This window comes from Taudactylus pleione, unplaced genomic scaffold (genome assembly GCF_031769625.1).
Source record: "Taudactylus pleione unplaced genomic scaffold, aTauple2 ptg000099l, whole genome shotgun sequence".
Taxonomy (NCBI): Eukaryota; Metazoa; Chordata; class Amphibia; order Anura; family Myobatrachidae; genus Taudactylus; species Taudactylus pleione.
The window spans coordinates 803,912-815,672 of NW_028284501.1; the positions used below are offsets into that span (position 1 = coordinate 803,912).

The window sequence follows — 11,761 nt, forward strand, 5'->3', positions numbered from 1 at the left end:
GCTGAGGGGAGGAGCCGCTAGACAGGGAAGGCTGCCTCCCCTGGCTAGCAATTAACCCCCGGGTTGCCGGTCCCGCTACCAGCCTGATACCCTGGTGGTCTAGCGGACACGCGGGGTATTCCTCAATTGAGGGGGAGCCCGCCGCCGCCGCTAGCGCCTCCGGTCTGTCCCCAGAGACCGGAGGCTCCTGACTGCATTGAAGTATCCGCGGGCCGCCGCACGCGGCGACCCGCGGCTTACCTGATCCCCGTCGCGTCCGGCAGCAGTCAAGGGAGTCCCCAGAGCCCGGCTAGTACAGGCTCTGGGGTCCCGCCGTGATCCCCAGAGCTGTACTGGCGTCGCGGCGCCAGCGGGGAGAAGGAGCGGCAGCGTGGACGTCCTAAAGGACAGTCTGATGCTGCCGCTCTAACAGTGTAAAAAAATAAAAAATAAAAAAATTTCTCTTTTAAAATAAAGCTTAGGGGCTGCTCCTGCAGCCCCACTGCGACAGGGTGACCCGACTCCGGCCGGGCACCAACTAAAACTGAGGTGCCTGTGGCCGGGGCGGGGTATAGAGGAGGACGGACCCAAGTGCATCCTGGGAGCAGCAAAGCTTTAACTGCGTGGTGCCCGTGGATCCAGATCCAGCTATACCCCCAAGGTCAACCCTGTGGACCCCCTATGGACCCTGAAGTAGAAACATCATCTTCCATGGACTTTTGTCCAAGCATGATGATGTTTGTCCATGAAAGATTACATTTTGCCTCTTTCTGAGACCCGATTTTTGGAGGGAAAAATCCAAACTCGGCGTGCAAATTCGAACTTATCCAAGCCTGCACATCCCTAGTTTAAAGGCATCTACAAGTAAACATTACACAAATAAAGCTTTATTGTCCTCAAATTAATGTTTCAAACACATGCTTTTAATGAACAGACTAAAGATAAATACATGGATTATTTTAAAGTGACATGATGAATGAGATTTTTTCCAAGTGACATGGGCGTGCCTAAATTAGCCATTGCGGCAGCATAGGCAGCTTGAGTACTTACTGCATGCAACGAGGTTAGCAATTTCTAAGTAAGGTCAGGGCTGCTGTAATTCTGTGTGAGGGGCAGGTGGTACTCGATGTTACCGATGTATACGCAAGACTGCAAAGTATTACGGATGTGACATAGCGGTAGTGGGAGGCAGTGGGCGTCTCTATGCTGGCATTGCGTTAGCATTAATTAGCATATTTTCACAGCAGACTTGCAGGCGATTACGGAGCTGCAATAGCGATACTTAATAAATCAGGCCCCGAGTCTTTAGCTCACTAAAAGTTTATTTATAAAAGGTGCCTACATACTAGACCATGTGCTCACAATGTGATATCGTGAGTGATTTCCATTGAAAGCTACCTGGCACATGGTGCTAAATAGTGTCCAATCTGACTAACGATCTATCGTGCACTGTTAACGATCTCACATTAACAGGAAATGCAACAGACAGATAGGAGGGGCAAAGTTTTACATAAAATTTTATCAAGCATTGCATAAGAGCTAACAGTACACTGCAATTCAGATATCACTTACTGTAGGCTATGTTATGAAAGCTAAATATTCCAAGACTGAATGACATGTACATTTTAATTTAAAACGGTTTAATAAAGCGATTAGAGTATGCAACTTGCTGTTGTAGTACACATTCTCATTTGCTGTGCCACAGATGTTCACACAAACCTGCCCTTGTCACACTGTACTTACCACAAACCAGCTATGTGCCCACATGGTATTGGTAAGAATGTGCCCGCAGAGGCCAGAGTGAATAAGACAAGCTCACCAATGTGTAACTACTAGTTATCTGGACCTAGGCTTTATTTATACCATTAAAAAACAACCAATATTCCTGCATATCAAGTTTAAAGCCGTACTGCCGCAAGAATGTTTGCTGGGATATTTGTTAATGAATTCTCAGATAAGACGAGGTGCATGAATGTTTTCTACTGGTTCCCAGGAGTTTTCTCTATTCCTTTCCATTCACAAGGCAGAATGAATATCTGTCTTTTTCTGGAATCTGAAATTTGCTCAACTACTGTATATAAACTCTCCCTGTCCTTTAATTCTGATCGGGGGAATTAGAGCCAGGTTAGAAGATGTTTATTTCCTCATGGTATAAGGCAATTCCACAGAACCAGAAGAACAGCAAATGAATTTGAGCGATGGTTGTGCAAGTTTTTCTTTTTCGTGATTGGCTATACTCTGGGGTCAATTTACTAAATGATTTGGCATCAGTGGCCTGTTGGAGCTTAAAATCAATTGGTCAAAGCTGTCGGCAGCTTTGAAAAACTGACCTTTAGGGCTTAATTCAGAGATGTACGGACACCAGAAATTTCCAGAATTCTGTCTGCGATGATGGTTGAAGTACCCCCTAAGCTGCAGCATGATTGAGATTGAGGGCTGGGAAGGGTTGCGACGGCCAATGTCCCTGACAACGGGTATTCCGAGCCAGTGGCAGCGTCCATAGATGCAGCTTCACTGGCCCCTGCAGTGAAAACACTGGCTATCCTGAATAACCTGAGGATTAGTCAGATGAGCGATGTTCATGCAGATGATATGATGCCGCATCTTTGAACGCAGAAGCAGTGGGCATCTTTCTACTACAGGTGCCTCCTGCTGCTTTTACATATTTTCGCACAGCAGCAATCAGGCCCTTAGTAAAGTTACCGCTCTGTCTCTGAGAATAATGGAGATGGTTGTCATTCTGTGTCAATCTGTTTCTTATGTCTAACCTTGCTTGATGTTGATTAATATACATTTTCCAAATGTCTTTCAGGTTGTTATTGAGTTCCTGGACCACTAGCACATTAATGGGACTGAATGAAATCAGAAATAACTGTGGGTGGTAACTGTAATTCACAAAGAAAGGACTGTGCAGAATGGAAGAATGCTGAGAATTATTATATTAAAATTCAGCGAATGACTAATATTCTGTCCCCAAGTATCTAAGAATGGTTTATGAAGGGTTCAGGCTGGCTGTGGGTAATTCTTCATTAGCCTTGGAACAGAAAACTTCTTTGGGACTCTTAGCGTCCAACTTTCCAGATGTGTTTTCAGGTTCCCGGGAGAACTAACTTGATACATCATAATATTGTGACCTCCCCCCTCCTGGCATGGTAGTTCACCAAAGGCCTTGCAGTTTACCACTTGGCCAAGCATGAACAAGTTATTATTAGATGTGTATGAAAAGTTAAAATTAGGGGTAAAAGGAAAATCCAATACTGAGTGGTGTAGCCCCATTTTCTTGGTCCCTAAGGCGGATGCATGGATTGGTGAATGTAGTCTAAAACTTTGATGTGTATGCAAAGTCCAGAGTGGATGAACTCCTCGATCGGTTGGATTCAGTCAAATTAATTTTGACCCTTGGGGGTAAATTTACTAAGAATCGAGATTGGTCGAGTTTTGTTTTATTAATCTCGATTTGCATTGCCGAATCTCAGGTGATTTTCCCGTTTTTCATCTCGCGAATTTACTAAGAAGTGAGTTTAGCTGAAAGTGAGTTTTCCGATGGTGATGCAGATCGAGATATCTCCCCCCGAGTTGCAAGTGAAGATGAGATTACTCACCCGAGACTGCAGTGTTTTCTCTATGCAAATTTCTCCCGAGATAGCAGACTGGACATATCAGTGAGATATGTGAAGTCTGCTTGTGTGTTGTACCTGTAAAAAACAGGTTAATTGTTCAAAAAAAAAATAAATGACATAGGGTTTTGGGCATGTGACTACTGATATATTCACCTCCAATTATGACACTCAAGTCAATAAGTTATGTGCCTTTGGGAATTAGTAGAGAATCTGAGCACCTTATTTTGTGGTTACAAAATCTGAATGTTAGAAACTCACTTCATGAGACAGCACTGATTAAGTTAACATGTGATACTTGTATATCTGCGTGCGACTAAGTCTGAATATGTATACGTACTGCTACGATGCAGCTGCCGCAGCTTTTTTCAGGCCAAGTTCCCTTGTAGATTCAGACTCAGTCGCACACAGATATAGAATTGTTGCATATCAAAGGAATCAGTGCAGTCTTCAGAAGCAGTTTTGTTACATCTCGTTGCGACTAAGAAGCACATTGGGGAAAAAACACGCAAAGATTATGCTATACCACTTGGAGCAGCTCACTTGCGCCACATGGCGTATATAGGCTCGGTGTGTGAGGACACATCTGTAATTACATTTTTATTTCAGATATATAAATGTCAAACTTAAAATTGCTATTTACCACATCTCATATGTTTCAAATGAATGGCATGTGATGTGTCAATTTAAAATTTGTTTATTAGATACAGGAAAACCTGTGGATAGCATTCCAAGTGTAGGGAATATTAGATTGCTTATTTCTGATTGTTGATGACCGCACAATGATATTTAGTATGTCTAGTAATACAATGGATACACTTTGTTAGGGAGTACGTGGTATTTGTTTTTCCCTTGCCAAAAAGAAGATAACTCAAGCAATTAAGTGTTAAGCAGTGCAAAGAATGTCTTGACTTAATGCACGCACCTAAAACCAGATAATAGTGATAGTATTCTATTCCTTCAACTTCCTGCCATTTGGTTTTAACACCATAAACTACTGTAATCTTCCTCAACTAAAGTGAGTTTCTTTCCCACATGCACACAAAATTATACACACTCAAACAAAGAAAATAAATACTGAACAAAACAAAAAAGCTGAGTACAAACTATACGATGTATCATACAATGTATCGTACACTAAGGGGTCAATCATATTATGTGCGAAGGGTGCGAGCTGCAACAGCATTAAAACCCTGGCAACGGACCGGCACCTCGCTCAGAGCTTGTATTCGCTGAATTCTGCTCAGAGCCCTATAGGGCTGTAAGCAAAATTCAGCAAATCCAGGCTGCCGTAAAGTGCAGCCATTGAAGCGATGACACGCACCAGCGAGGTCATCGTGGTAAGAGGATTGAACTCATTGTATAGTGTGCATGCCCTTTCCGTGGTTGCCAGCTGTCATTTATCGCATTGTCCCCATCAGCTGTGCTGCATAGTAGATGGGATGATGCAAGAACAACCTTGTGCAGTTACATCAAGCATTACGTGATCTTACGTCGGATCATACAGTGTGTACGGAGCAGAAGATGTACAATAGCTATACATTGGTCACCGCACCGTTGTATGGTGTGTACCCAGCTTAACGTCTCATTTATTGTTCTAAGCCATGCATGTAATGCCCTAAATCTAATATAAGTTGACATTTTAGTCAATTAAAAATAAATAAAAAAAATTAGACTTACAGTTTTCCCTGCACCATTAGGACCCACTAAAACTGTAAGCGGGCTGAGAAAGTTTATAACTTGTTTGTCCTTATCTTCCACTCCAAAGCTCCGCACACCAAGGATGCTCATTTTCTCTATTTTAGACATCTTGGAAATCTTGTAAATTTAGTTTTTCTGAAACTTTCCAGAATTCTGAAAGAAAAAACTAGAACATTACATGTGTCCCCCAACTAAGTTGTATTTTACGTCCACTTTTCTAATTACCTACAGAGATTCAAGACAACAGGATTAATTGAAAATAAATGTTACACTGTATATATGCACGACCACATACATATTTAGCATTATAATGCGGTGCGCGTATTAATTTTATACTACAAGTGAAGAAGTCATACAGTACTGTATGTGCAATCTCAGAGGCACACTGTGGCTAGCTACCATTAACACAAACTTCTCTCCACGTTAATTTTGACAGAAGCCCGCCCGGCACTTGGACGCTGGTAGCGGCAAAAACGAAAGTCGCGCTGCACTGACGTCACTGACGCGTCTCATATAGAAACGTCCGGACTACGCGACTTATTGGCTGCGTTTCACGGTCTCATCTCAGCGTCAAGACGGGATGGAGGAGTCAGGTGACAGTCAGACTGGAGGGCACAGCTGATGGTAGTGTCTAAATCTCCTTCACGAAGAGGACCCTGACGTCATCAGCCAGTGTCCAGCGTCATTCCCTGCCATCCAACTGGGCATAGAGGGGGACTATAACCATGTGGCGAGTGATCAATCCCCTACTATGAAAGGAAGGAAAGCGACGCTGCGGCTGCTGGTGGGTAGTCAGTGAAAGGGGGCTGCCTGCTTTGCGTCACTTTCTGCGTTTCACCGGCCGCGTCTTTATAACTGCTCCTGTATGGCCTATTCAAAAAAATATCTGCAGTCTGCATGTGAGCATTATCTGGGCCGCTGTTTAAAAAGTATATAGTTTTCCTGGGCCACTGTTTAAATTGGATTTGTACCCATCCAACAAATGGATATCATCTGGGACACTCTTTAAAATTATATTTAGAACTTTCTTGTAGGCCACTTTATGCATAATTGAGGCCCCAACCCCCACTATACATTGCCGTGATTTGCGGCATTGTACAGCCTTGGACACTGCCACAGTTGACTGCGAATCACATCGTTGAGCACTTGAGCCCAACCTCTCTTTAGGAGTCTTCTGGTCAATACAATAGGGTAAGCAAATGCATATGTAACAACCAGGGACGAAAAGGGGCTGTACATCAGCTCTGGGAGCATGCACCCGTGAAGGGGGCGTGGTTTAGCTTTGAGGGGCCGTGCTGCGAGTCACGGGGCCTGGCATCACGGCACTCCACCTTTTCTTCCCAGCCCACTTCCGCCACCCCTTCCCTCCCCCCTGACCGCATATCATGTATCCGGCGGTGGGGGTACGTCAGCCCCCCTCAAATCGGTCCTTCTGACAAGGAAAGACATATTTCCCCTCCAGATTTTGTACCTGGAAGTGACGTGGACTGAGGGTGTGATTCAGAGCTGGACGCTCTGACAAGAGCGCTCGCTCTGAATCAGGGCCCTCCTACCTAAAATTGGAGCGGCCTCCTGGTCGCTCGCATAGCTGTGGGTGACCACCCACAACTTATGCGAGCGGCCAAAAAGATGGTCGCGATGGTCAAGACCATCGCGACCATCGGGCTTGCGACGAGACCCTGCGGTAGGGTCTCGCTGCCGCAAGCCCAGGAGTGCTATTGGCTCTATCAGAGCCAAAAGCACTCCCACTGACATCACTAGTGATGTCAGTGGGGCCGGAACCAGACGGTAAGCCTTCCCATGGGAACGCCTCTGTCTGGGCTGCTACGCCCCCGGCACGCCCACCAAAGGGGGCGTGCTGTCACCCACCATCGACAGCACGCCCCCTTTGGTGCGAGATCCATGCGCACGATGGAGCTCCCTCCATCATGCGCACTAGGGCACCATCGACCCGCTTGCGAGCGGGTCTCAGGCCCTGAGTTCGGAAGTGCAGTTTCCTTCCCACACAGTCCACCAAAAAAAGAAAGTTGGCCCCTCGCCACGTTTCGAGCTCGGTGGCTCGCTAGATTATATTCCCCCTCTATGCCCACTTGGATGGTAGGGAATGACATTGGACACTGGCTGATGACGTCAGGGTACAAAATCTGAAGAGGATCTATCCACTTCCTTTCTGACAGATGCCAGTAATGCCCAATGGCCAGTCCGGCCCTGGTAACAACACAAGGACAAAGTGCATTAACGACTGGAAGTGTGAAAGCATCCTAATAGAGGCTTATTCTCTATTTATTCACTCCTTTTTCTAATAAATTTAAGGATTTTAAGGGAAAGTCTATGGGGTCACTTAATATGCAATTATGACAGGCTGATGTCAGCCTTTAAGGAAAGTGCTGGCCTTTCAGATAAATGCAACGGGCCCTATAATCGAGAACAAGCGTATGAGGAACAAAACGCAATGATAAAGCAGGCCATACACTGTGCGATGTCCCAACGTTCAGATGTGTTCTACGATTTCCCTTATAATTCTCTATACGATTTGTCAAATGGTGTATGATTGTACATATGTGCATACAATACAGATGCATTGTTTCCGATAGCTAATCATTAAGAATGGATCGTTTGCAGCAAACAACCGCGCAAGACCTCGTGCATCGCACATCGGATCTTTTGCTTGCAAAACCGCGTACGATGTGTGTCGCATCGTACACAATAGGTCGGAATCCTACTGCTTTTCTATAAGATCTACAATGCAGAATTCCGACGGCGGGGACGCGCAACGTAATCACACAAATACTGCATATCGTGCAAAAAATCGCACCGTGTATGGCCTGCTTAAGACTACACACCTGACTTTGGGCCTGATTCAGACCCACTCGCGAGCGGCTGTCCGCTCGCAAGTGGGTCGATGTTATGGACTGAGCATGCGCACGACGGAGGGAGCTCCGTCGTGCGCATGCGCCAGACGCGACGAGCGAAGGAAAGTCCTTCGCTCGTTGTGTCCGATCAAAGGGGGCGTGCTGTCAACGCCTCCCGTCAAAAGCCGGCCCACTGACATCACTAGTGATGTCAGTGGGAGTGATTTTGGCTCTGATAGAGCCAAAATCACTCCGGAGCTTGCGGTTGAAAACCTCAACTGCAGGCTCCGGCTCGCAATTTCGATGGTCGCGGCCATCACAATGCACGCTCGTATAGCCTGTGGGTGGTGACCCACAGCTATACGAGCGTCCAGGAGGACGCTCCATTTTCATGGAGCCCGGCCCTCATTCAGAGCGTGCGCTCTGCTCAGAGCGTACGGCTCTGAATGAGGGCCTTTGTTTTCCTAAATCTGATAGAGATTTTGACAGTGAGGAAATCTAGGATTTTTTCTTGCAAATTTTTGCCATTAAGACACACAGGAACACATCTCCATATTTGTTGAGTTTGCAGAATATTACATACAGTCACCCTTTCCACATCTAAGTTTCTCGTTTTGCAGTAAAATATCACAGAATATGACATATTTGTTTTTGCATTGTTCTTGATTTTTTTTGTTAGAAGTAAATAACAGCACTTTATTTAACACGTTCTGATTGAAATTATATGCCAGTGCCATTAGCACATGTGGGAGCCATAATACATAAGAGAACAGTTTCAACCCATGTACTTATTCTGACTGACAGGGCTCTGATGTCTCTCTGATATATAGGCACTGCAGCACAATGATAATGTGACAAGCTATGCAGTGTAAGGTGTAGATGTGATCTACATGGAAACTGTGGAAGGAAAACATTTTCTGTATTGAGGGCCTGATTCAGTACGGATCGCTATTGCAGCTCCGTAATCGCACACGCAGTTTCACTGCGAAAATATGCTAATGTTTGAAATGGCATTGCAGCAAAACACACATCTGTAATAATTATCAAGTCTGTGAAAGCATCGTTGACATCGAGTACCATCGCAGCCTCACGCACATGGGGGGTCATTCAGACCCACTCGCGAGTGGTAGTACGCTCGCAAGTGGGTCGATGTTCCCCACTGCGCATGTGCATGACGGCGGGAGCTCCGTCGTGCGATTGCACGAGACCCGGGGAGCGACGGGCTTCCCATCGCTCCGGGCCTCGCACCAAAGGGGGCATGCTGTCGATGTTGATTGACAGCACGCCCCCTTTGTTGGGCGTGCTGGGGGCGTGCCTGCCAGACGGAGGCGTTCCCATGGGAACGCCTACCGTCTGAAGCCGGCCCCACTGACATCACTAGTGATGTCAGTGGGAGTGATTTTGGCTCTGATAGAGCCAAAATCACTCCAGGGCTTGTGGCAGGGAGACCCTACCGCAGGGTCTCCGTCGCAAGTCCGATGGTCAAGACCATCGCGACCATCTTTTTGGCCGCTCGCATATGCTGTGGGTGGTCACCCACAACTATGCGATCGGCCAGGAGGCCGCTCCATTTTCATGGAGGAGGGCCCTGATTCAGAGCGAGAGCTCTGGTCAGAGCGTCCGGCTCTGAATCAGGCCCATGGTCTGACCTTACTCAGAAATTGCTAACCTCATCGCACGCAGTGAAAGCCCAAGCTGTGTATGGCATCGCAGTGACTAATTTATGCATGTCCTGTAACGGAGTTCAAACACACTGACACGCCTGCATTTTGTCGACCGCCCCCATCACCACCCCCAAACAATCACTCCCTGTCAATCACTTTGCGATGTCTGCGTAGTCACTGCGATCGCAGTGAGACCGCGCATTGCAATGCATGCGCAGAGCGCAACAATCACACCTGCATGTAAACGCAGTTGCGATCGTTAATGAATCAGCCCCTGAGAGTGAACTAATTTAAGTATGGCAGTCAAATGATGCTACATGATCCCTACTCGCCTGCTCTCCCGGAACGTTCGGGAGACTCGAATTTCAGATGGCTTTTCTGGACCCCAGGAAAAAGAGGCAAGTCTCCCAGAATCACTGCCCACACAGGAAGCGGGCTGGTCCGAGCAGCTTGGTGGACCCTGCACCCACTTTACCAAGCCGGGAATCACGTTTTGTGTCATGGTGACATTAGACTCCATACATACACATGGTTGGGTAAAGTCAGGGAGGACACTAGTGTCACGATACGGTCATATGGCTCGTGGGCATACTGGCAGAGGCAGATTCGTCACTTCATCATCACAGGCAAGGAGCAGGAGGTGTGCTTGGCGGAGCGGTGAGCTTAGCAAGTACACAGTTATGTGAGACATTAAGTATATTTACTAAAGTGCAGGTTTTTAGAAGTGGAGTTGTACTTATTTATCGATCAGCTTCTAGAAGATAATAGCTAGAATCTTATTGGTTGCTAAGGGCAACAACTTCACTTTTAAAAACCTGCACTTTAGTAAATATACCCCTGAGTGACAGTCTGAGATTGTGACTGTTTAGTAGTAGGTCTAGAGGTGATTGGTGACTAAAAAGTGTAAGTAAAAACGTTGGTTAACATCAGAAACCATCTATGTTCCAGATCCAGTGTTCAGAACCAAACAATGTTTTGTGCCCAATGTTAAAAATATTGGTACTACCAATGTTTCTACTTCAGGGTCCATAGGGTATCCACAGGATACCTTGGGGTATAGGTGTGACGTCAGTCATCGGGCACCATAGAGTTAAGCTGTCAGCCTCCCAGGATGCACTAGGGTCCCCCTCCTATACCTCGCCCCCGAGCCAAGGCACCTCAGTTTAGTTTGGTGCCCGGCCGGAGTCGGGTGCACCTGTTGGAGTGGGGGCTAAGAAGAGCCCCTGAAGTTTTCCTGCATGCAGCTGTGGCTGCACATCTGGATGTAACGCATGGACAGTCAGTCCTGACGTCCATGCTGTCTTCCCTACACCCCCGCCGGTACCGATCCGGGGATGCTGGTGAGCATCTGGGGTCACAGCTAGCGGTGACCCCAGATGTTCCGGACCATGGCCGGATTCAAGGGGGACAGCAAGGTAAGCAGCGGGGTCCCGCGGTGGGTCCCCGCTGTTACATGGTCCAGAGTCCCCAGGCAGGGGGCTCCCTGGGGACTGGCTGCAGCATGGAGCCAGGTAAGAACCTGCGCTTCCACTACCCCCCTGGGACAGCGGACCGCAGCTGCGGCGTCCTGGGGGTTAAATGCATGCCAGGGGAGCGCGCCTTCCCTGTCTCACAGCCGGCGCCTCCCCCGCTGCACACAGCCCTCTCTGCACTCTGCCGACTGGCCCTGTGGCAGCGCTCCTCCCCCAGGCCAGCCTCCTCTCTGCTCGGCGGCCATCTTCCTGAACGCATGGTGAACGCTGCTGGTAGCCTGGAAGGAAGCATCGTGGTCTGGGTCCCCCCGCATACCTCTCCTCCGCTGTGGTCAGGTCTGTGTATGCAGCGCTGTGTCCTACCAGACTCTGTGTCTGTGTAGTTGAGTGATCAGCGCTGGTTAGTGCAGGAATTGATTTTCTTTGCATTGTATGTGACTGTGCTAGCGCTGCTGCCTGTATCTTCTATTCTGACT

At 47.3% G+C, this 11,761-nt stretch overlaps 1 protein-coding gene across 1 annotated transcript in view; it reads right to left on the minus strand.

Annotated features, from left to right (window-relative positions):
• The window catches only part of RAD50 (RAD50 double strand break repair protein), a 157,030-nt gene extending 151,120 nt beyond the window's left edge, over positions 1-5,910 (minus strand). The window contains exons 1-2 of the mRNA XM_088470381.1: positions 5,697-5,910; positions 5,277-5,450 (exon numbers count right to left, since the gene is read on the minus strand). Of these exons, the coding sequence (XP_088326507.1) occupies positions 5,277-5,405 (129 nt within the window). The 5' untranslated portion in view covers positions 5,406-5,450; positions 5,697-5,910. The remainder of the gene's footprint in view (positions 1-5,276; positions 5,451-5,696) is intronic.
• Between the last annotated feature and the right edge of the window lie 5,851 nt (positions 5,911-11,761).